General features: G+C 39.6%; 2 protein-coding genes across 3 annotated transcripts; one reads left to right on the top strand and one right to left on the bottom strand.

The window, feature by feature from the left end:
• Positions 1 to 1,914: 1,914 nt before the first annotated feature.
• Tmed7 (transmembrane p24 trafficking protein 7) lies at positions 1,915 to 13,029 on the bottom strand. Its single transcript, XM_034518170.2, has 3 exons — positions 12,610 to 13,029; positions 8,526 to 8,771; positions 1,915 to 4,704 (listed from the first exon to the last, which is right to left on the bottom strand). Exons 1-3 carry the CDS (start codon positions 12,799 to 12,801, stop codon positions 4,468 to 4,470), a joined length of 675 nt encoding a protein of 224 aa, XP_034374061.1. The 5' UTR covers positions 12,802 to 13,029; the 3' UTR covers positions 1,915 to 4,467.
• Positions 13,030 to 13,103: 74 nt separating this feature from the next.
• Positions 13,104 to 24,438, top strand: LOC117719892 (eukaryotic translation initiation factor 1A). 2 transcript variants are annotated; one of them, XM_034518294.2, is made up of 3 exons: positions 13,104 to 13,270; positions 14,152 to 14,209; positions 21,786 to 24,438. In XM_034518294.2, exon 3 carries the CDS (start codon positions 21,985 to 21,987, stop codon positions 22,417 to 22,419), a length of 435 nt encoding a protein of 144 aa, XP_034374185.1. In that variant the 5' UTR covers positions 13,104 to 13,270; positions 14,152 to 14,209; positions 21,786 to 21,984; the 3' UTR covers positions 22,420 to 24,438. The 2 variants fall into 2 exon arrangements, with proteins under 2 accessions (XP_034374185.1, XP_076768787.1); XM_076912672.1 differs by lacking the exon at positions 13,104 to 13,270 and adding an exon at positions 13,339 to 13,619.
• Positions 24,439 to 25,264: the final 826 nt, after the last annotated feature.

Genomic DNA, 25,264 nt, shown 5'->3' with positions numbered 1-25,264 from the left:
ACCTACCCCCTCCCCCCCCCCAAAAAAAAAAGGCTAACAGAAAGATAGCTTGGTATCATTACTCATCAGAAAAATGCAAATTAAACCATGTGGTCTTGTTTGCATACTTGCTCAGGGAAAATCCCTATCTGTATTTTCTTCCCAAATTCATAAACTCCAAAGTGAAGTCACCCAGGAGATCAAATATTGCTTTTATTTTTAGCAAAACTTAAAAAAATATGTTTGAATTTTGTAGTAACAAGGGCTGGTATACCCCATATATACCTGAACAAGAAATGAAACCACTCAGTTATTGGCAAAGTCAGAGACCGTGGGCATCCACTGTTGGGGAAACGAAGTCCAGCTCCTTAAGGAGTGAACTTTGCCCTGTGCACACTTTGTTCTGTAGCACCTCGGTGAGTTCACTGCTTCAATAGCTCTGTTCTTGGAGGTCAGACCATCTTAATTTTTCAAACTTTTAGCGGGTAATTACGTTGATGATAGATATTCACTCGCTTTTATGTCTCATACTGTATGAGAGTCAAATTCTATTCATGCCACAATAAAAACTTTAGAAACAGAAAACGGAAAGACCAGAACTGGGGTGGATAAAATATACAGTAATTATATATGAGGCACTTTATAAATAAATGTGTTGAGACAGTGTCTTTCTAAGGTATCTCTGGCTATCCTGAAAAACTCACAACAAAGACCAGGCTGGCCTCAAACTGAAAGATCTACCTGCCTCTGCCTGAGATTAAAGGTGTATAGTGACATTAAATATTATTGCTGTGATAGGGGATAAAGAGAAATACTGATGGCAATCAGTACTTAATGAAATCACTTATGTAAGGTCACATAATCTTGATTTAACTCAAGGATTCCAAAGCCAAACCACTGATCCCATACTTACATCAAAACTTTGGAGTCTGCTCTCCAAGGGTCACAGTCTAGTTACTGTGAGGCAGGAGCGCATTTCCTAGCCTCTCTGTGCCTTGGTTTCAATTCCTATTAAAAGACTACGATCACAGCAACTTAGGCCACGCCTACTTCAACAAGTGAACACCTCCTAATAGTACCATTCCCTAAGGGGGTCATTTTTATTCAAATTACACTATGCCTCATCTAAAAATGGAAATAAAACTCCTAGTTCATGGGGCAATTGTAGAGAACACTTCTTGTCAACACATAATACTTTCAGTACAGTCCAGCCCAGTGTAAGTTCTCAATAAATGTCAGTCCGTACACAGTTATTTCCCTTTTTGTAGAGTTCTGCCCAGGAATCAGACTGTCTCTTCTGCTTTATTAAGGGCTGGAGGCAAGTCAACATCACTAAGTTTTAGATAACCCAAGTTAATTGACTAGGAATCTTTTGGAGCAACTAATGGTGTAACTGTCTCCCATGAACATTTTCATTAAAAACAGTAAGGGCGGAATACAAGACAGTGGTTTGACCCTTTATATGCAGTGTTGGTGAGTTCCCTCTCATACATCTTTATGAATTGAAAAATAAACACTACTGTTACAAAACAGTACTGAGCTGTGCCTTTTCTTTTCCTTCCTTCCTTCCTTCCATCCTTCCTTCCATCCATCCATCCTTCCTTCCTTCCTCAAAGCCTTCCCACTCTTCTTTCTTTGAGATAGCATTTCTCTGTGTAGCTCTGGCTGACCTAGAACCTACTCTGTAGACCAAACCCACCTTATAGAGATCTATCTGCCTGCCTCTGTGTCCCAGTGCTGGAACTAAAGGCTGCATTGCCATACCTGGCTAGTTTCTATACAACTTGCAACCTGGAAACACTGTCTCCCTATCATGCCCTGAAACTATTTAACACTTAATATGTTAATGCTGACCACTCTAAAACAGTAGGATGAGCTATGTTTTTTAAGGAGTTTAAGAAAGAACTAAGTACTAATAGAAACAAGTGAAGTCAGTTTGCTGATTTTTTTCCTTTTTTATTTTACATGGAACTGATTGGTGCAATCCTGCGGAACCATCTTTAATTCAGAGAAAATTCTTTTTCAAAGTAAACAAAAATCCTTTGAATTATTTATATATTAATTTGTCTAACTTTTGAAAACAAGTCACAGTCAGCTTTATCCTATTTAGACATAAATTTTACATTTAGAAATTGAAACAAAAAATGGATAGTTCAGAAATATAAATGAAACCTTTCAATAAATTGCTTTTCAGTCCACTGTATTTTCAAAGGTGATTATTGAGCCCAGAGGAAAAGTTGTAAGCCACAAACTATGTTTTCTAATAGATAAAAGAATGTTTAGATTAGCAAAGCAATATTGTAAAACATTTCTTTACCCAGTGAAATTTTAGTATAAACTCATGTATCAAGTTGCTTTCCATTATTTATTCTACTTTAAAAATATATACAATTATGGTATTCAAATATGTATTCAGTCATATGACCAAACAAAAACATTTGGGAAATTCAAATTCCTGCAACAACTTATAATTACAGAAAAAAGACAAGCTATGAATTGTCATAGAAGGAAGAAAAACACCATGTAGCATTCATGTGTGGGTATTTATTTTCTTATATAATCATACCAGTTGAACAGATAGCTGTCAAAATTTAGCCAGCTATTGAGAGATGAAACTAAATTCATACTATTTCTGACACTGGATAACTGGTGATTCCAAGTTTGGCTCACAGTCTCATTAAAAATGATTTATAGTAATAGTTTAATATTAGGATGTTTTGAGAGGCACAGATTAAATGTGGGCATCATGTATGCCAAACCTGGCAAAATCTATACCTGACTCCATTTAATTACAGTGTAAGTTTCCAGAGTCCACTGGCAAGCAGACATGGCATTTCACATATGCCCATGCTTAGCAATCCCACTAACATTGGTGCTTAAAACATGAACAACTAAGTAGATGGAACATTTAAAAAACTGTAGGACTTCAATACAAGAACTCAAATGGGTAAGTCTGCAAATCTTAGACTTCTCTTCTTAGTCTGTCTGTAAATGTCTAAGGAGTAGTGATCTGGTTTTCAAGAATCCTAAAAGGTTGAAAATATGTTTACTCCTACATTGTGACATCTGAAATTAGTAAGCAAGACAACTTGAATTCATTTCGTTCTTGCATGCAGAAGTGTGTGTGCGCCTGGGCACGTTTTAAGATGGCTTACTTAACTTCTAGTCAATAATGGTTAAGTGACTAGAATTGTTAGTCAGTCATTATCCTATGGTGTCATATGTTCAAGTCTCCACAACAGGAGACTCATTTAGCTCTCATTACCTGTGGTGAAGAGAGGCATGGCTGAAAAGCAACTGCTGTGGTTTTTAATTTTTAAAAAAGCAGAAAAGCCTTCTTACCTATACAACTTTCCATCATTATGTATTCTATTCTGAATACTTGGATTAAAATCTCATTTCATTCAGCTTAATGCACACAGGTACATGACAGAAACAATACAAACCAATTCTAAACATCTTTAATAGGAAACATTCACAGCATTCTACATGTTTCATTGTAGAGCTGCTAATCAGAGACTGCAGAAACAAGACAAAATGAAGAGAGATAAACATGGCCTTCTCAGTGCATCCGCCACATCGTGAGGATAAGACATATGGCACTTAGTGACACTAGATCACAACTGCTGACCTAAAGCTGGAAATGAGCTAACCAAGAACTAGTTTGCCAGAATGCTCCCACAACTCAGGTCCTCTCTTCTTCATAAAAGCCCTGGAAATGCAATGACAGACACAACTCACTAAAAATGTTTCTATTTCATTTACCATACCATAGTGTCTCATATTATTCTTTGTCCTAACAGTTACAACAGTCTGATTTTTAAGTCTATTATGCTATTTTCTATGTGATGGTAATACTTCTAAACAGATAACGTAGCTAGTTATAAATCATAGAATGGGGGAAGAAAAACAAAAAACCTATACATTTTTCAAACTAGCAAGAAATAAATTATATCATGATATAGCAATGAAAATTATATCACTATTAACTAAAAGTTCTATGGTAGATTATTTTCCCCAGTAAAATTAAGCAGTGCAGAACAGGGCTTGGCTACAGTTAATCACATTTGGTTTTCTTAAAAACACAACTTTATTCACTATAAACAATTTAAAGGCAGTTTTCTTCCTCTGTAATACACACAGACAATAAATCTAAGATTTTTTTTTAAAGTATCAACTACCTATAAGAAAAGTACTTTTAAATGGTTAAAAGGAATCAGAATACCAAAGTTTAGTGTATGAAGAGTAGATATAAACCAAGAAAAAGTAGATCATTGGTGTTAAATATTTCATATGAATAGCTGCATTAAGGTCCAAAATTTTCCACCTTTACAAATAAAAAAGGTGTCCTCCCCCCATGGGGATATGCACTGTACATCTTTCCCAACAAGTATGAGTAGGGTTTTAGAATGTTGCCAATGTTAAGTTCTTCAGTACCTAGAACTGAGGACAGTAATATTACGGTGGCAATGGTGCATCAGAGTGTAGCTATGATCCAACGCGAGTTGTGGTGGTTCTTTTATCTGAGAAAAAACTCTTCAGAAGGAACACCTGCCCTATGCTAACCACCAGAAGGATGAGGGCTTCTCCCACCGACCAATAGGCCACTCTCGTGTTCAGATCCTCTGCTCGGCTTCGGCCTTGAGCTTCCCGTAGCCGGAAATGTGTCTGATAGTCAATGACGGACTTGAGGGCTTCATGAATGGAAACGCAGGCGGATTCCATCTGAAAAGAAGTATGTTCAGTTAGTTTAACACTGTTCAGTCTGTAGCTAGCACATTCTTCTGCGGTTTTTATCTCAATTCTCACTGCTTTACCGATGCTGGGGAGAGCTGGCATTCACTCTTTCACTCCTACCACGGCGATGAAGCTCTTCTCTTCAGTCCCTGGGACAACTACTGACATAGGTCTGTTTTCCCCAAACCAGAATGCCACAGTTATGGCACTACTAAGGTGGCAGATGGACACAAAACTAACAAAAGTGAACATTCTTATTAGGTAGTTTAACTACTAAATTCAAAATTCTTATGAACTAAAATATAAATAGTGGCTGGGCAGTGGTGGCACAAGCCTTTAATCCCAGCACTTGGAAGGCAGAGGCAGGTGGATTTCTGAGTTCGAGGAGGCCAGCCTGGTCTACAGAGTGAGTTTCAGGACAGCCAGGGCTACACAGAGAAACCCTGTCTCGAAAAAAAACAAAAAAGACAAACAAACAAACAAAAAATTACAAATAGTGGGTAACTTCACCAATAACGGGAGCATGTGTCAAAGCCAATATCACACGAATAAGTCAAATAGAGCAAAAAGCTCAAACCCAGCTAATCAAAGCTTTCTGAAACTTAAAAAAAGGCAAAAATATTATCAAAATCTTTAGCTAATTTCTGAATCTGAAAGTGGTAAGAGAATGTTGTTTCTCCTTCAATTTTTTATATGTATGTACACGAGTGTTCTGCACGCATCATGTGCACCATGTCCCCGCCTGGTGTCATGAGTCCAGAAGACCATACCGGATCCCCTGGAACTGAAGGTACAGAGAGTTGTGAGCCAGCTCATGGGTGCTGGGAACCAAACCTGGGTCTTCTGAAGAGCAACAGTGCTCTTAAGTGCTAAGCTATCTCTCTAGCATCAGAATGACCTTAACTGTAGCCAACCCCCATTTTGCACGGCTTAATTTTATGGGGGAAAATAATTTACCATAGAACTTTTAGTTAATAGCGATATAATTTTCACTGATTTCAATAATGTTCTAAAGCTATCTCTTCAATAAATCTCTGTTGTGCCAGAAACTAAACCAATAAATATGTTCCCAGTACATTCGAGTTTCAGTATCATTGTTAACTGGCTTGTGAGACTCCACGTTGTTGGCATTTTACTTTTTTGTGTTATAATCTGACTTAAAATGATTATACTTTTTTTTTTTTTTTTTTTTAAATATATATAGCAGGGTTTGATATTCTGTTGAAAACCAATCCCTGGTGACTAAATACATGATTCATTACTATTTTATTTCACAAATCATGTAGAAAAAACTTAGAAGACAAATCTACTTTGTCTTACTTTTAATTAAGGTATACAGACATTAGGAAATAACTTGTTTATTGAAAGTTTATAGCCAAGTATGCATGTGTGTAATCTGAGTGCTGGGAAAGTTTTAGCAAGAGGATCCAGGCTCAAGCAGATCAGTCTGGACGATGTGGTGAGTTATAGGCTAGCTTGGACTACAAAAGACCTTCTGATAGGCATGATAAGCAATTAGTGTGTAAGAACCACTCGGATTAGGTCAAGAAACAAGAGTTAACAACTGTTATACTAGGGAAAATTGCTGAAATTAAGTTAAATTTATTCCTTATTCTTACCATTTTTGAGATGTAGGTTTATTTTTAAACCCTTAAAGTGAGATTTCCATATACATTCAAAAAACAATACAGTGAGTCCCATAGTGAACCTTATCAATGCATGGCCAATCTTGCTTCATCTTTATTTCTATTTTCCTAATGACTTAGAACAAATCTTTTTTTTTTTTTTAAGGTTTTTAAAAAAATTTTCCTCATGTGTTTAAGTTTTTCTGCATGTATGTATACCTACCACAGTGCTTTTTGACCCAAGGCCAGTTCAGAGATCTACAGAATATGGCATTTAAGGTATTTTAATAATAAAAGGCTTTTCTGACAGAAACATAGCAGCTCCTGGCAATACCCTAATCTTCTTCAAAAGAGACGACTGGCACTGAAGAACCTCCACTTGGAGTTTGCAAAGACGGCACTGGGTAAAAAACTGCCCTTATCTTGACTGCTGACAACATGCTGTCCAAACTGTGGACAAGCAGGACACTAGAAAGTCATTTACCCAATTTTGCAGAGACAAGGGAGGACAGTCTTTCAGAATCCCTGCTTCACATGGAAGTCTGTCAGATATTCTGGACCTGTTGGCTGAAGATCAGATATCCCACAAATACAGAGGAACCCTGGATGACTGACCAGGCAGCCAGCAGTCTCTGTCATTTCTATGGTTTAGGAAGCTGCTCTGTACTTCCTGATTACTCAGGTAATATTTATCTTTTTCAGGTCTCTGATGGGGTTGAGAACTAGCTAAATACTGTCTTAACAGTATTCCTTATTAGACATTGAATACAAAAGTTTAAGTTGTTTAGGATCTACGAAAAAAAATTTTTTTTTAAAGATTTATTTATTTTACGTATGTGAATACACTGTCTTCAGACACACCAGAAGAGGGTGTCAGACTCCATTACAGATGGTTGTGAGCCACCACGTGGTTGCTGGGATTTGAACTCAGGACCTCTGGAAAAGCAGTCAGTGCTCTTAACTGCTAAACCATCTCTCCAGCACTAAGAAAATGTTTTAAGATCTGAAAAGATGTTTTTATGTTGATAAATGGAAGTTATAATAAAGTGATTGACGTACAGAACTTTGGACTCAGATCCACAGTGGAGTACTTTCTCCATAGTTGTCAAATGCAAAAGGACTGGACATTGTAAATATAATTGTTGCCTGATAGTTCTCATAATTGTTCATATTGTATATAGTTGACTGATGTTAGAGAAAAAGCCATTTTTTTGGACTAAAAGGGGGAAATGTAGTGAGGATTTTGTTTTCTTTAAAAATCCAGTTATATTATGTGAATATGTTTTTGTTTTAATCCAAAGTGTGGGACAGGAGGCTGCTTCAGTTTGCCCACAGCCACCATGATTGTCTGGTGCTCTAGGAGGGGTGTGATTTTTGCCACCTGCAGATGGTTTATGTTTGGAATTCTGGAGACTCTTAGGAGGGTATAAACATGAGAGCCAAGAGGGCCTGGAGTGGCTGCTGCTTTTGTTATTGCTGCTTGTTGGACTGCTGACTACTAAGACTAGACTTGCTCCAAGGAACCCGACACCCCTAATCAGGAAGTAGTCTAAAGAGGTCTATGTCCCCTTTCCCCTCCAACCTTCTTTCTCTCCTATGTCCAGGGGTTAGAAGGGATTAGGGTGAAATAAGGGTTGGAAAGGTCGTAGGTATAAGAACCCCCAAAAATAGCCAAAAAAAGTACAGCTACAGACCATGCCTGCAGAAGGGGCTTATGTCATGGGGGCACGGCCTTGAAGGGTATACCAGGATCCTGGCCCTTCTCTCTTTGCTGGTGTGAAGATGAGTAACCTTCCTTTAACGAGTATTCTTGGCCATGGCTGTTCTACTTCTCCACAGGCTAACTGATCAGAGACTGAAACCTCTGAAACTACTAACCTAGTAAATCTTTCCCTTGCTAAGTTAATCATCTTTAGGTCTCTGTCACAGCAATGAAAAGCTAGCTGTGACTTTCAACCTATGACAATGTTTCTTCCTTTCTTTATACATAGGAGGTTCATAACCTCTTTTAACACCAGGTTTCATCACAAGAGTCTTACGTTCTCTGCTGAATGCCTAATCTGCGAGAATTCAGATTTTTTAAACAACATCAAAATTCAATGTCCATCTAGGAGTGAGTACATAGCATTAGATTATGTGCCCCTCCCTCCTTTTACCAATGCTCTGCTGCTCTTTTTTGTTTACCTGGGTAAGGGCACTGACTCGGTTCTCACTAGGAAACAAAGGTGGGTCTTCTCCAACTTGGAAATCGAAATACACTGTTTTGTGTGTGAAAGTAGAAAACTCATTGCTGAAGCAAAATTTGTATGTCCCGTTTTTGGAGGCTGTGAAGGTGAAACTATCATACTGTTTCTTCATCTCCTTGTATAACACTTTACCATCAGGGTCTTCCAATCGACAGTCTACATCGTAGTGACCACCAGTAATCACCTGTAAGAGATTTACAGAGAGATCACTGTAGCTAACACACAAAATTTAACCCAGTTTCCGGCTAAAAACAACAATAAAGCTATATGCACAATTTCACAGATCTTGATTTTCACCACTGGATGAAACACACAAAGGTTTCAGTTCAACTAAAGCTTTACAAAAAGTGAAGAGGTTCTCTTCAAACAGAAGAGAGGAAACTTAACCACACTGACCATTCAGATCACTGTAGATCACTGTGCTGACTCATGTACCTCTTAGCCTTAACCTAGAACTTAGGTTAAAAAGAAGATGGGGAGAGAGAATAGTTTTGGAAATCCCTAACTACGACAGTGGACAGTACAGGCTTTAAGTATCTTGGTTAACATAGTATTGACACTGTATATCAACAAAACAAAGATGCCAAAGTTCAGACTTCAAAGAAATTTCTATGATTTATATGACCCTTTGTCACTTGAGATGCTGACTAATGGAATTATGTTACAAGATCATTTCAATAATTACATGAAATATCATTTTGTACTTAGAACTGTATTATGCACATATATGATTATATACATGTATTAAGTACAAATATGAATGAATGCTTATTTTGGATTAAGACTAGGGCCTTGCACGTGCAGTGAACATTATGCCTCTGTTTTTATTTATTTTTATTTTTTGAACAAGATCTTGCTAAACTGACCAGAGGACTACAAACTTGTTTTGGTTGTGAGCCTTGAGCTGGTGAACTCTTTCCAGCCAGCCCAGTTTTTTTGTTTCTTTGGAGACAGGGTTTTTCTGGGTCACCTTGGCCATCCTGTTCCACTTGATCTGTAGACCAGGTTAGCCTTGAAATCATGAAATCTGCCTGCCTCTGCCTTCTGAGTGCTAGAATTAAAGGTGTGCAACACCATTTCTGGTCTAGCTATAAACTTGTAATCCACCACGTCAGCTCCAAAGGAGCTGAACATGTGTGCCAGCACCCATGGCCAGATAAAATGGGCTGAAGCTACAACTTAAAAAGCATTTTATAAACTGGGCACTTATCCTGCTCTCTAAAAGTAGATAATCTTTCTTCCCAAAGCAAAATGCCTTCATTCAAATATTTCTATTCACACTGAACACAGTACTTTGAATGAAACAAACTGAAAAAGACTAGAATCAATTACCAGCCACACTGGTTCCATCAAACTTTAAAAACAAGCAATCTTATTTTGGTCAATAATAGCTCTTCTAAATTTGTCTGGTCACCTACAACCGGAACTGGGTACCATCAAACTCAGCTTTCATCATCTGTCCACATGATCACAGCCCTTTCTTGGTCTCTTAGGTCTTCCATTACTAATCCATCATATACTACTGTTCCAAATGCCTACAAGTTTTCAAACCTAATCTCTCCTAATCTGGAGACTCTCAACCTGGTAGCAGGGCCATGTTGTCCTGGGTACCATAGCACATTTAGCAGTAATTTTCCCCAAAATCTCAGTGTATTAGATGGCAACCTGTAACTTCTCTTTTGGAGGTGTGGGGTGGGGTCTTATCTTTTTTCATCCTTCAGCTAAGAAAAAAACCCACTTAAAATCTTTTGAAAACCCACTATAAACCTATCAAAAGTCCAGATCTGTCTTTACCAGTGCAGCATTCCCTCATATCACCTCTAAGCCTCAGCAACATCCTGCTCATTACTGTTACCAATCTGTGTCAGTAAGTTTCAGACTTCACAAGCTCTCCACCTTACGTCTGGTTTTCAATGGGTTTCAACAGAATCTGCTCGTCAAAGAATCATAGGATCTAAAACTGCAATGTTTATAAACCTAGACTATTACAGAAAATGTAATACAAAACATTGTCAAGGGCTATCTCACAGCCAGAGATCTGAGATCAGGTATGGGCTTTTCCTCTCCCCTTCTGAAGTCTGGGCCAGATGTACTTACTCTCAGATCTGGACCACTGCAACCAGGGAATCCAGAGCTGAGGGGTTTTTTGGGTTGTCTTCTGGTCATATAGACATAAGTAACTAAACTAAGCAGAATTCTGGGACAGGAATTGGGCTGTGGGACTCAAAGAGACCAAGCACAAATCTTGCTGTTACAGGAAACAAACAAAAAGACCAACTGGTAAATCCATGTCCTAAAACTGGCACCTTCCACAGTCACAAAGCAAAACTATTCTTACTATTCCAGCATCACTCGCTTAAACTTTAGCATGAGAGCTCAAGCTAACTTCAGGCCGGCTGGAACTCTCACAAACGTACCTATCTGGTGTGCCCTTTCCTCCTCTGCCATACTGCAGAATAAACCTCAGTTATCCTTCCATGTGCAACTCAAAGATCAAGCTGTACACAAAATTTTCCCTGATGACCCTCTTGTCCCCTGCCAGCATTCTGCCTGTGTGAACTTTTAGCACTGCACTTACAGACTATGTCTACTCTAGGCCTTAAGGAGTTAGTACAATAAGGAATTCATCTTGAGACTATCATTTCTATTACTTGTAAGTTTGGATCTAAATCCACCTTGGATTCTGTTTCACTAATCAAAAGAAATAAAAACACTTCTCTATTTCATCAGTTTTCCTGATAACTAACATATCTGAAACATTTGGCATACCGTATATAGACAACATTTTGAAACTTTTATAGCACCAAGTATTGTAGCTACAAATAGAAAAATCAACAAATGTATATTAAGTTTAAATAAAGGATATTCTAATTACAGTTTATAACTCCTTTGTAATTATATATATATATTGGGAATTGACACACATATATCCTTAATTCCCTTTTTTGATCTTTAGACTTCTCTCCCTCACCATACACAAATTATCAAGTCTGTTAATTTTACCTTTTGATTTTCTCCTTCCCCACTAATACTAACCTAGTCTAAGCTATTGTTTCTAATAAAAAATGATTTTTATTATTTTCAATTATGTTTATGGGTGTGTCTGGGAGACGATATGTGTATGTGAGTGCAGGTGTCTGCAGAGGCCAGAGGTGTTAGATCTCCCTGTAGCTCCAGTTACAGGTGACCTAGCCTCAAGAGTTGCTGGAATGGCTGGGCAGAGATGGCGCATGCCTTTAATTCCAGCACTTGGAAGAGGCAGGCAGATTTCTGAGTTTGAGGCCAGCCTGGTCTACAGAGTGAGTTCCAGGACAGCCAGGGCTACACAGAGAAACCCTGTCTCAAAAAACAAAAACAAAAACAAAAGAAAGAAAGAAAGAAAGAAGAGAAAAAAAGAAAAGAAAAGAAAAGAAAAGAGAAGAGTTACTGAAATGATAAGTGAGTCTATTAACAAACAAACACAACAAAATGACAAACGGTAGACTGCTTCAGGCTCCTGATCAATAAAGTTCCTGTTTTACATTGTCCCAAAGCTACAAAGGGGCCTCTGGTTTATCACAATTTTTTACAATGCCCTTGCCAGACCGTCTTTTAAAAAAATCCTCTTAACAGAGCTCTTCCAATTGCCTCTGCAGTAAGGAAAGAGTCCTGGTGTTATACAAAAACAAAACAAAACAAAACAAAAAATCCTAAACCCAACCCAACTCCCGCCCCCCACAAAGACATAAAAAGATCATGTGTTATGTCAAATCCAATTAAACTGGAGTTGTGGATTACAGGAGCAGGGCGCTGATACTGGGCAGGAAGCCCAGAACAGCCTTTTAAAAGGAATTCCTTAATTTATTTAATACTGCTTCAATTCAATGAGTGGCACCTGAGAATGCGACAGGCACAGGAAGCATTTCTAGAATTCACAAATAGTTCTTTCTCTGAGCTCCTAAAAGAAAAACCAAATGTCTTGCATAGGCTAGCGAGGTGACTCTTGGTTAGCCGACCACAGAGACCGGGAACAGTAGTAGTACCTGGAACTCCAGGGTGCACTTGGTGCCCTGAGTGATGTCCTCGTAGAAGCACTGCTTGGCATTATCCGGCAGCTCGAAGGTGATCTCGGAGCCGCAGCTCGGACCCGGCAGGAGCAGCAGCAGAACAAGCAGCCTGCAACCCCAACGGCCCGCGGCGGCCGCCCAGCTCGGCGCCCACCCCGGCCGCGGCATCCCGGCGGCCTCAACGGAGCTGCGGGGCCTCGGCGCGCGCGGCAGGTCCAGCCCCTACCGGATCGCGAGCCTCAGCGAAGCGTGCGACAAGAAGCGAGCGCGGGCTTCCGGAGAGACGCACTCAGGTGCGGGGCGCCGCTCCAGAAAGACCGGAGGGGCAGGGGTAGGAGCCCCGGCAGAGCAGCGGGGGAAGAGGCCTCGCTGACCGGAAGTACAGAAGCGGAAGGGGTGGGACCGGGACAGGCTCCAGTGACCCGGATGTGATATCCGGGGGGGCGAGGCGTTGCAGTGAGGACGTGGAAGCGCGTGAGGCCGCGGCGTTGCGTGGGCGGCCCTCCTTGGACGAGGGGAGGGGGCAGTGCGGGAACTCGACGGGAAGGGGCGTGGCCGGCCGTTGCCTAGGAAGGGCGCGTCGTCTCGCTGCTCGCCCGGCTGCGACGGTAAAGGGGTTCCGCTGCATTTTGTCACTGTGAGTACCAAGTTTGGGGAATCTCCGAGGGACTCTCAAGAGCTCACTTCAGGAGCGTGGGGAGCTAGTCTCCGGTGGTAGAGAGCTTTCTAGTTTGTAGGAGGTTGTCTCCCAATTTACAGTCGTATTTGGACGAGGCAGCTAGGCGAAAAGCACATGTTCTCCGAGATGAGTAGAAGACTAGAATTTCTAGTCCCTGCTCTTTACCTTCCGGCCCGCTGACCTTGGCCTGGATGCTAAACCTCTGCTTTAGTCTAAATATTGCTAAATAGTCCTGCGAAAGGTAAATTCGGATTATTACCTGAGTTCAGAATCTGGAAAAGGCGTCTGAGAGAGTGGCTGGCACGTGGTAAGCACACGATAAGTTTCGGTTAAATTAAAACAAACATCCGTTGAATACCTCTTAGCAAGCTCCTTCTCCCCTTCAAAAAAAAAATGATAGTGTGTCTATTTCACTGATTAGGGAGTTAAGGTTCCAGCTGCAGCAAAGTAACTAATTTGCCTCTGATCAACATGGCGTTTCTTACAGGACATTCATTATACGCTTCCCACGTGCGTAACAGGAATCAGGTGTTCCCGGTTTTGTTTTTTTTTTTTTTTGTTAGTTTGTTTTTTTGGGGGGGGGGTTTGTTGTTGGGTTTTTTTGTTTTTGGTTTTTTAATCAAAGAGGCAGGGCGGGCTCCAAGCTGATGAGTATTAATAGAAAGGTTTTATGAGAAGGAAGTAACAGGCAGGTAGGAATGAAGCAAGGCCCGGAGTAGGGCTTGGGTGGGGCAAATAAAATGAGAGCGGAAGTCCAGTCAGCAGCCTAGGGCACTTAAAGCTTCTGCTGAGGCCAGTGGGAAGGAGGTTTAAGGTCACATTCCTTTCATTTCTTCCAGACTTGGGAGACTACACCTTCCTGAGAACCAGGCCAGAAGCCGAAGTATTATTTTGTAGGTGAGTGAAAATATAACTGAATTTGACAGTGAAAAATGGAGGTTCTGTTTTCTGACAGTGATCTTGGATGGGAAATCGTACTCTTACCTTGGAGCTGGTAGTGTAGCTCACCGGTAGAGATTGTCCAAGGTCTAGGATTGAATCCCCGGATCTGTGTGGGTGTGAGGGGGATTGGGAACCACCCTTTGTTGACAAGATGACTACAAATAAACAGAAGAAATAAGATTAAAATCTCAGAGTAGTGTGGAGGGTTTGGGCGGGAGGAGAAGGGAGGGAGGGGATAATGTAACTAAAGTCTCGCTCTCTCGATTTTTCGCTTTTTTTTTTTTTTTTTTTGGTTTTTCAAAACAGGGTTTCTCTGTATAGCCTTGGCTGTCCTGGAACTCACTCTATAGACCAGGCTGGCCTCGAACTCAGAAATCCACCTGCCTCTGCCTCCCAAGTGCTGGGATTAAAGGTGTGCGCCACCACTGCCTGGTGTAACTAAAGATTCAAAAAACGAAAAGTAATATTAAAAGAATCACAGTGCAGTATCACTTTTAATGTTACAATTAATATTACAATTAAATATCACCAAACAGGCAAAACTTCAAGTATAGTAGTGCAAGATGTGCACTGTTCTTGGAACCGTAAAAGGGCAACCACTTGAGTAGTTGGTATATTATGTAATACATGTGGCCTTGAAGTTTCACTTTAACAATTTTATACTATACTCTATATACACTTTAGAGTATTTAAAGCTATGATTCTCAGAGTGTCTTCTGAAGACCCCTAGAGGCTTCTGAAAATCTTTCAGAGGGTTTGTAGTTGTTCAGGTGAGCACTCAAGGTGTTCAATGAATCTAGATTTATAAAAATATAAAGCAATGTCTTTACCTTCATTGAGTTTTTATTTGGAAAATGTAGTTACACTTTATGTTTAAAGTGTATTGCCTATTTATAATGGGGGGGAGGTGGGGGGATCTCATCCAAGATCTCATTCCCATCCCTGTTAATAGCACTTTATTTGGAAGAATTTTTGCAGTTGTAGTTAGATTAATCTCCAGAAGAGAGTATCTGAAATTTAGAGTGAGTGCTAAATACAGTGAGTAAAGATATATGATACAAGAGAAGATTAGAGACACATAGACGAATATAAAGGCACACACATGGATTGGAGTGATCTGTGAACAAGCCAAGGAAAACCAAAAGCTTGTCCATAGTCATGAGGATCTAGAACGAGCTCTGCAGAGCCTCCAGACAGAGTGAGCCAATACCTTCATTTCAGCCGTTAGAGAATACATTTCTATTATTTTTAAGCCTCTGAGTTTGTGGTTATTTGTTATAGAATATAAAACACATGAACACAGTACATGAGTTTAATGGATTATTCTTTAGTAAGAATTTGTCAGACAACTCATTCATAATCGAATGTCAGATAGACCTAATCAATATTAATCACTCATGCAGATATGTGGAGGACAGCGGTTGATATTAGATGACTTCTGTTGTTGTCCACTTTGGTTTTTGAGACATGTTTTCCAGGATCTCACAGACTCACCTCAGAAAGGCTGGCTAGCAAGTCCTAGGGGTCCTCCCACCTCTGCCTCCTTAGTTCTGGGATTGCAGGGACAAGCCACTTACCCTGGCCTTTTTATGGGTCCTGGGGGGCCAAACTTCAGGTCCTTATGCTTGTGCAGTGCACACTTCAGCTGAGCCATCAACCCAGCCCCTTTCCATAATTTGTGGTTCAAGAGCTAGACAGACAGACAGATACCCCACTAAAGGACAGACACTTGGAGTCTGAACAATTTTCCTATAATAAATTTGAAGTGTGACGACCTACTTGATAATGAACAAGGCCACAAGGAGCCCTGTCATTGCGTAGTCACACAGATCACAGTTGTCTCAAGAAAAAAGCAGTGTCAGAAGCTGCCAACAATGGTTGAGATGGAAACTGGAAGAAATCTCTAGAAGCCACACATTCAGTCATTTAACTAGATAGTTAAGTCATCAGAAAGTGTGATGGTCAGGCTCCATTGCTCATCTCTGTAGAAGTTCCTCGGGATGGCAGAATTAAGATGTGGGGTTATGAACCTGATATTATAAATCCACATTTGAAGGTTTTGTGTAACAATATGGAAATTGAAGGTAGTGAGAAACATGCCTTTGTATTTCAGAAAACCTCATTGCCCCAACAGCGTTGTGACCACTAGGTGGTGCTGTTCACTAATCAGATTTCTACCCAGGCACAGAAGCTGCATTGTTCTGCTTTCTGAGATTTAAAGACTTAAAACAGCTCAAATATTGGAGGAATATTTGCTAAAGATGCCAGAATAACAAAGGGAGGGAAGAGTGAGGTGTGATTAGGTAATGGGTAAAGAGCACTGACAGCTGCTTTTTTGTTGTTGTTTTTTTGTTTTTCAAGACAGGGTTTTTCTATGTAGCCCTGGCGGTCCTGGAACTCACTCTGTAGACCAGGCTGGCCTCTGCCTCCCAAGTGCTGGGATTAAAGGTGTGCGTGCCCCACCACTGCCCGGCAGCAGCTGCTTCTAAAGAGTGGTGTTGGAGCCTTTAGGGGTTTTCCTGAGGCAGTTGAGAACCATCAAAAAAAATTGAACCATGAAAGGACTCAATTATAGTTCTGTTGTTAAAAGAACATTCTGGTTTCAGTAAAATTAGATAGAGCTATACAAATATGAAAGTAAGATTAATCTGAGAAAAAAATAAAGGTCATCAGCAAAAATGTCAGTAATGGCTGATGGCAGTGTGTCTGCTGATGCAAGGTGACAGGTAGCATGTAAGAGGTTGTGAGTCAGTGCGGAGCTGTTGAAAGACTAGCCAGCTGTGACGGAGGATAGCAAGGGATGCTTAGGCGAACAGTGGAGGCAGAAAGATGCTGTGGACACAGAAGAGACGAAGGCATCCTTTTAGGGGAGAGCAGAAAGCAGTTTCTTGGAGAGGTGTAAGGTGCCATTCTGTAATCACCTAGACACCATGCTAATGTCATTACTGTGGTTTCTAACACTTCACGTAAGATAGAGAACTTTGTTCTTGCTCCTGTACTTGACACATAATAAATGCTCATCTAATATTAAAGAGATGTCATAGAATGATAGAGAAAATGAATAATTGTATAAATTACACTAATTTTGCTTTTGTTTGATGTACATGGTAAAGCTGTTCTAACCGTTGTAAGTACTAGGCTTTTGTATTATGTATTTTCAGACAGTGTATTTACTAGACTATCTTGTATCACACGTGGTTATCTTTTATGTAAAGTACCCTATGTCTTGGAAAGCAAACTGCATTGACAGCTGCAGATAGTTATACATATTTTAGGTAGGAAGCAGCTGAATCTTAGTTCTTGAGCTTAACTGGTGGTTTGCATGATCCATCCAATAACATTGGTATGGAAAGAATGAATAATTAAGCCATGTCTTTTAGCCTCATATAGGCCTGGGTTAGGGACAGCTAAGATCAATGAAGTAGATGGTGTATTACCATTCAGAAGAGCCCAGTTAAGAGTGGCCTTTAAAAGGCTACTGTAACACCCACATACAATTATAGACATGTGCCTGTATATGTTGCCTCATAATGATTTAATTTCAATAAACCCAGTTTAATTGTTTGTAGAAAATTGAATTTTTTTCCAAAGGCTTTTTTTTAAAAAAGATTTTATTTTATTTTATATGTATGAGTACACTGTTGCTGTTTCCAGACACACCAGAAGAGAGAGTCAGACTCCATTACAGGTGGTTGTGAGCCACTACTATGTGGTTGCTGGGAATTGAACTCGGGACCTTTGGAAGAGCAGTTGGTGCTCTTAACCACTGAGCCATCTCTCAAGCTGAAAGAAATCTCTTAATACACTTGTGCCTCTTGGACCAAGAGTTTGGTTGGGCATTTTTTTCCTATTTACTGGCCCCTCCATATTGCTGAACAATATAATGCCCTTGTTTTCTCCAGATCTGTTTGCTTGGCTCTTCTTGGGTTCAGGAAGAATATGGGTAGGACTATCAGTTTCACAAAGTGAGTAAGACTCTGATCTTTGCTCCTTAGGTTCCTCCCTAAGTTGGGGAAATTAACTGCACAAGCAATTGCTCCGAAGGGTCAAAGTTAAAACACAGTTCTCGCTGGGCAGTGGTGGTGCACGCCTTTAATCCCAGCACTTGGGAGGCAAAGGCAGGCGGATTTCTGAGTTCGAGGCCAGCCTGGTCTACAGAGTGAGTTCCAGGACAGCCAAGGCTATACAGAGAAACCCTGTCTTGAAAAATACCAAAAAAACAAAAAAAAAAAAACAAAAAAAAAAAACAAAAACCCACAGTTCTCTATTCAGCTATAGCTATCAGAGAATCCTCCCACTGCCAAATGGAGACAAGAAACAAGCATTTCTGCCCCAACACACACACAGTTTGACAGGGAAGAGAGAAGTTTTCATAATACAAAGGCAGACGTCCAGATATGTGATGGTAGGAATAATGTACAGGGTGCTATGATTAAAAAAAAAAAAGTAAGTTTACATTCCTAATTTATACAGCTTTTGCTAAGTGAAGAGAAAATATATAAGAAAATACTACACCATCAAAACATGTTTTTATTAAAGATAGCATGATAACATGAAAAAAGGGGGAGAGAACAATTTAAGTTGTTTTCCCACTATACTCCCTTTCCAACATGATACTAAGACATTATTTACTATCTTCATAGAGTCACCATGTACTACAAATAATAACATAGTGTTAACCTCATATTTGTAGGGCCTGGAGACTTAAATATGAAAAAGTTTGAATCATTAGCTATAGATCAAATGCATTTTCCACCAAGATCGTAATGATAGGCAAAATCATATGGCTATGCAAAGACCTCAGACAGCCAAAAGTGTGTGTGTGTGTGTGTGTGTGTGTGTGTGTGTGTGTGTGTGTGTGTTGGGGGCTGGGGCAGGGGGGAGCCCAGACTGAGAAACTGGAAATAAGGCCACATAGCTACAGGCAGTTGTGCCAAAAAAAACCCAGAAGTGTCAACAAAGGATCAGAATTTCTTGTCCAAGCATCTTAATCTTGGACCAGTTTTTAATCCCTGTTTCACTAACTCTGAAACTATTGCATATAGTCCTGGAGAATTGCAGTGTTCTCTGTGGTGGGCTTTGCTATTACATGTTTATAAATAATCCCTCTCTTCATATTACCCAACTTGACTGCATCATCTTTTCCCTAGTGAACCCCTGGTTGGCACAGTGATTTGATACTGTAATTTGCCTCAGAAACCAAAGCAGAATCTTTGAAATGGCTTTAGACCTTAGATTGTGTTGTAATATTTGAGGAGTATAGGGGGAAATGGGCAGTGTTGCTCAACTGTCATTGCTGATGACCTGGAATGACAAGGTATTAGGAAATAAGTAGCTTTGGAACTTGACTGCTTTAAAATGTTGTCTCCTGTGGATTATTTTGATGGCACCCTAGGGATCATAAGTAGGGGAAAGGAGACATGAAACAGGCAGACTTAATGTGAATAATCATGGTTATGAATGTATTTTATTGCCTGTGGAATAGAACAATATTGCTGAATTTTGTACTTAGGGTCTAACTATAGAATTGCAAGGATTATAACAGTTAACCCTTAAATCCTATGGTTGTTTACATTAATGGAAGGACACTTAAAGGAAGTAAGTGGGCTACTGACTGGAAACCCAGACTGGAGGAGCCATGCTGTATATGTAGCAAAGAGAGGTGCAGTGGCATCATGCCCAGATTTCACTAGTTGTCCATGTGCTCCATCTCCATCAAGCAGCTGGATTGCTAAAACGTGGAATAGCTTCTGACCACAAAATTCTAAGAAAGGGTGCTTGCAGGAGGCTATTTATACACTGTGCTGTGTACCTTAAATGAGCAGCTGAATTAGTCTCGTAATAAATAAACGTGATATCTGTCAAAATGTACTAGGCCATAAAGTAAGACTCAATACATTCCAGGGAATTGATAATACATAATTTGTTCTTCAAAAATTGTAAACCATAAAAAGCAGGAAAACTTGTTTGGATTTTTTTTTTTTTAAGATTTTTATTTATCTTATATATGTAAGTACATAGTAACTGTTAGACACACCAGAAGAGGGCATCAAATTCCATTACAGATGGTTGTGAGCCACTATGTAGTTGCTGGGAATTTAATTGAGGACCTCTGGAAGAAGAGTCAGTTCTCTTAACCACTACTGAGCTATCTCTCCACCCTCCTTGTTTGGAAATTTTAAAAGCAAATGACAGAAAATTCACTAAGATAGCATGGCAGGAAGAAATAAAACACAGAGTTTGAAATGCCAGTGAAAAAATTATTATTTGGAAATGTATATTTGTAAAAGCCAAACTGTCTTGCTTACACACACACACACACATACATGGGCGCGCGCGCACACACACACACACACAAGTAATTTGAAGCAAAAATAGGAATTTATCAAAAGTTCTGTGTGTGTATGTATGCATTTTTTTGTTTGTTTTGGGCTTTTCTAGACAAGATTTCTCTGTGTAGGCTTGTCTGTCCTAGAATTAGCTATGTAGGCCAGGCTGGTCTTGAACTCACAGAAGTCCACCTGCCTCTGCCTCCTGAGTGCTGGGATTAAAGTTGGGATTTCAGTTTTTTAATAATTAAAAAAAAAATCTATCATGAGTATCTGTGGTATGTTTTGTCAGAGCCATAAATGGATATTATCAGAATTTATTGTTTGCAATAAATTTATAAACTCACATTAGTTATATTTTATGTAAGGAATCCAGATTTGTTTGATAGCTGATACCTGACAGTTATAGGTTCTTTTATTTCTACCTTAATTACTGACATTAACTCCCTGATTACACACTGCACCTCACTGTCTATGAGTGGGTCGCAGTATCTTGGTTAAGAAAGGCTTAGAGAGGCTGCTGTGTTGAGTGTGTAGAAGGGCTGTCTGAAGGCAGAGAGCTGCTACAGAGCAGGGGCAGGCCTGCAGGGTTCCAGACCACAGCTGCTCAAAGGCAAAGACAGCAGATACAGCTCTGGGTGGCAGGCCATCGAGAGGCAGTTTGAAGTGGCACAGTGTCAGCCAGGGGAAACTGTACTGGAGCTGGAGGTCTGCCACTGGCACAGAAGAAGGAGTCCTATGCTGTGTGATGTGCCAGTATTCCTGGGCAAGCTTTTGATAGGTGACCAAGAGATTAGTCAGTATGCTGTCAGTATGTTGGCCTCTGGATGCACCTTCTGTTAACAGTTTCGGGTAAGGGGGTTCTGTCATGTGCTTATTGTGTGTCTTTTATTCTGATAAGATTCGGTATATTTTCATGCTTCATTATTTACTGGCACAAAATACCAGTTTGCAGCTCCTGATATGCTGGCAGATAATGGTGTTTAACTTTTGTAAACAAGATGTGGAGCCATTCTTCTTGGCACTTAGAATGAAAATGGAGTAGCTCAGGTCAAGGCTGTTGCTTCATTAACTAGAGCAGTCTGTGGCTAGGCAGAGGGTTGAAGCCAGAATTCCAAACAACACAGTATAACCCAGAGCTGGCCCAGCTTGTGTGCCACACTCTCTTAATACTTACTAAAAATATATTTTTTTTTTCCCAGCTACCAGAAGCCAGGACTCTGGAACAGCTTGCTGCCTGTGGATCTTCTATACTTACATACTTACAGCGTGCCAGTTGCTTCAGATCTGCCACTGTTAGATACTTCCTGCCACCCATCCTGGTAGTATAGCTCTGAAAGGAGTCACAGCCACTGTCAGCCAGGAGTCCCTCACCCGACTCCTGTGGTCGCCCTTTCTATCATGCCAAAGAATAAAGGCAAAGGAGGCAAAAACAGGCGCAGAGGTAAAAATGAGAATGAGTCTGAGAAGAGAGAGTTGGTGTTTAAAGAGGATGGGCAGGAGTATGCGCAGGTGATGAAAATGCTGGGGAACGGACGCTTGGAAGCGATGTGTTTTGATGGTGTAAGGAGGCTGTGCCACATAAGAGGAAAGTTGAGGAAAAAGGTTTGGATAAATACCTCAGACATTATATTGATTGGTCTACGAGACTATCAAGATAACAAAGCTGATGTAATCTTAAAGTATAATGCAGATGAAGCAAGAAGCCTGAAGGCCTACGGAGAACTTCCAGAACATGCTAAAATCAACGAAACGGACACATTTGGTCCTGGAGATGATGATGAAATCCAGTTTGATGATATTGGAGATGATGATGAAGACATTGATGATATCTAACCTGACCAAAGCATGTTACATTCCAAGTTCTCTGAAGATAGCTCTACCCAATTGGCATCTTGACCTTCAGCTGTTAAGTAAAACTTCATTTGCCATGTGTATGACTTGTTAATGCAAATTGACGAATTTCATTTTTTGAAGTATTACATTTCTTTGAAAACCAAAGATGTTGAGTTCTCTTAGGTGACACGTTAACACTTTGTGCTTATGGATGTAATTGAACTTAGGGCACAGCAGTGTGCGCTGTTAAGAGACTGCCTTTCCATTTGTGACGCTTCATTTCTGGCACGGGAGTGTTCTATGTCAGCGGTTCTGCCAGGTGACCATCATGGGCTGAAGTAAGTCCTAGTCCAGCACACCTGCTTCAGGCCTTTTATATTCTAGTCATCTGGCTGCGTTTGAGACTTCTCATCAGACTTACAGATTTGGAGGCAGACAGAATATGGCTATTTTTGTATTTATGGAGCCATGCCATTTTATACTTTTAAGTTGTTTTGCCACCCATAAAAAGGCATTTTACAGTGCAGTTTTTAAATTACATGGGTAGCGATTTTCAGTTTTAAAAATTAGTCATTGCAGAAATTAAATACTTAGGGAAGACATTCCATTATCTTGACTTTAGAAATATAATAGTTGACAGTGTTTATATATAATTTTACTTTTCTAAGGCATACCCAAAAATAAGAGAATTAAGAAGAGAAGTAAATCTGTTCTGATACTTGCATAGAGAAATTTTCAAAAGAGGTAGTTGTTAATAGCACATAAAATATTTTTTACTTTGCAAAGTAGGTTGTTTGTGTTAAGTCATTTTCAAAAAGCTATTGTATTAAGGCTTTGAATAATTAATTACTATGTATTGATTAAAGTTAGTTGCATAATTGTACAAGTGAAGTTTTCCTTAAATTAAGCTTAGGTTAAAAAAAAAGGAGCCACAGCTTAATGAAAACGTGGTTCCTGTCTTCTAAACGAAGGAATCCAGTATCAGAAACACAATAAAAACATGTTGGTATAAAAACATTTTTTCTTTTTAATATGTTCATTATATTTCTGGTATATAACAAAAATAAATGACTGGATGATTTCTAGTATATCATGAGAGGCTTTTTTTTTTTTTAATTAGACTCTGGAATTTAAGATAAACTTAACTATTTTTCTCATTTAAGAGATTGCTGGTGTCAGGGTTCTACAGTGCTGCTGAGGGAGTAAGTATTAACCTTGTCTATCAGTCCTCAGATGCCTTCTTTTTAAAGACTAGTTCCTTTCTCACGTTTTGTTCTGGACACCTACAAATGGTGCCTCACCGTGAAAACAACAGTATTCACTGTCACTTTTATTTTTTGATTGGTTGTTTTCCAGTTAGCCCATAATAATGTAGCTTAAGAAAATTTCCCAGTTAGAAAGAAAAAAAAGCAAATACAATTTTCCTGATCATTGATTGATGGCTCTCTTCTAGATGGAGATATGTAGATCTTTGTAAAAGTTAATTTTGTAAAATGAAACTAGACATGGTGCCAGATTAGAGGCAGATCCCATGTCCCCAGAAGGACAATGTGTCTTTAGAAAGAGCACATGACTGGAGCTCTTTATTGCTCTACACTGTATCTAAATGTGCTGTTAACTAAGGGTTATCCTGTTGCCGCTGTAAATTTTTGGTACAGAAAGAAAACTTGACCATGGGACAGCTAGCTTGTTGACATTCAACAGCAAATGACACTGTCCTAAGTTAGGAGGTGAGGACCAGTACCTGAAGATGTTCTCTGAGTCCACAACATGTACCCATGCTTATACACACATTAGCACATGCACAAAGATGCACTTGAGGCTATAGTATTGTGTCTTGGTCATTGCAAACTATCAGAGACAAACACATTTCTTGTTTTCTGCTTAACAATATCTACATTTTCTCTCACATTCTAGATGAAGGAATGATTCTTTATAACATGAGTGATTTATGCTGTTTATTATAAGTAAATGTTGACATAAGTGTTAGAATTAAAATGACTTAGTGAAATATTTAAATGTTTCTTTTTCTTTCCCACAACATTGTCACACCACATTTCAACCTCATGAGGTCACTCTTAAGAAAGAAGCCGGTGGCTATTAGCTCAGCTTTTCTCAATTTCCCTAGCTGGCAACAATAGGAACGCCAAACTCCTTGAAGATCACCAATCAGGTATTCTAGTTTCAGGGTTCTTCACCCCAGTGCCAGTGTTTTCCTTATCAGTCCACAAAAACAATTCATGTGGTTCATATCCTATATATTGTAATTTATATCATTTGTTCATTCCAGGCTATCCCTGAAGTAGCAGTGCTCCTACCCAGCTCACATACTATGATTTAAAGTTTATTTCTGAATTATAGCTTCAACATGAACAATGTGCCCTTAGTCAGCAATTTCATACTCTTGTGTAATATTTTACCTATACCTCAAATATTATCCATATCCACCTTGAAGTGCCCAGTTTTCTCTGATAGCCACTTCGTTTTAGGTGGTATATTGCTCTATCACTGTTTAACAGAAATACTAGGGTTTGTGGCATCACTACAAACACCAGTAGAAACACTGAAAATTATTCAAAGTGGCAGTTTGGAGAAGGAAGAGGGTTAAGACCTTAAAAGAGGGCTGGAGAGATGGTGCAGTGGTTAAGAGCACTCACTGACTACTCTTCCAAAGGTCCTGAGTTCAATTCCCAGCAACCACACGGTGGTTCACAACCACTTGTAATGGGATCTGATACCCTCTTCTGGTGTGTCTGAAGACAGCTATATTGTACTAATATAAATGAAATCTTAATTTATTTTTTATTGGATATTTTATTTACATTTCCGATACCATCCCCTTTCC

Source organism: Arvicanthis niloticus, chromosome 14, assembly GCF_011762505.2.
Source record: "Arvicanthis niloticus isolate mArvNil1 chromosome 14, mArvNil1.pat.X, whole genome shotgun sequence".
Classification (NCBI taxonomy): Eukaryota; Metazoa; Chordata; class Mammalia; order Rodentia; family Muridae; genus Arvicanthis; species Arvicanthis niloticus.
The sequence above is the reverse complement of the archived record's forward strand: the minus strand, read 5'-3'. Positions and strand labels throughout refer to the sequence as shown.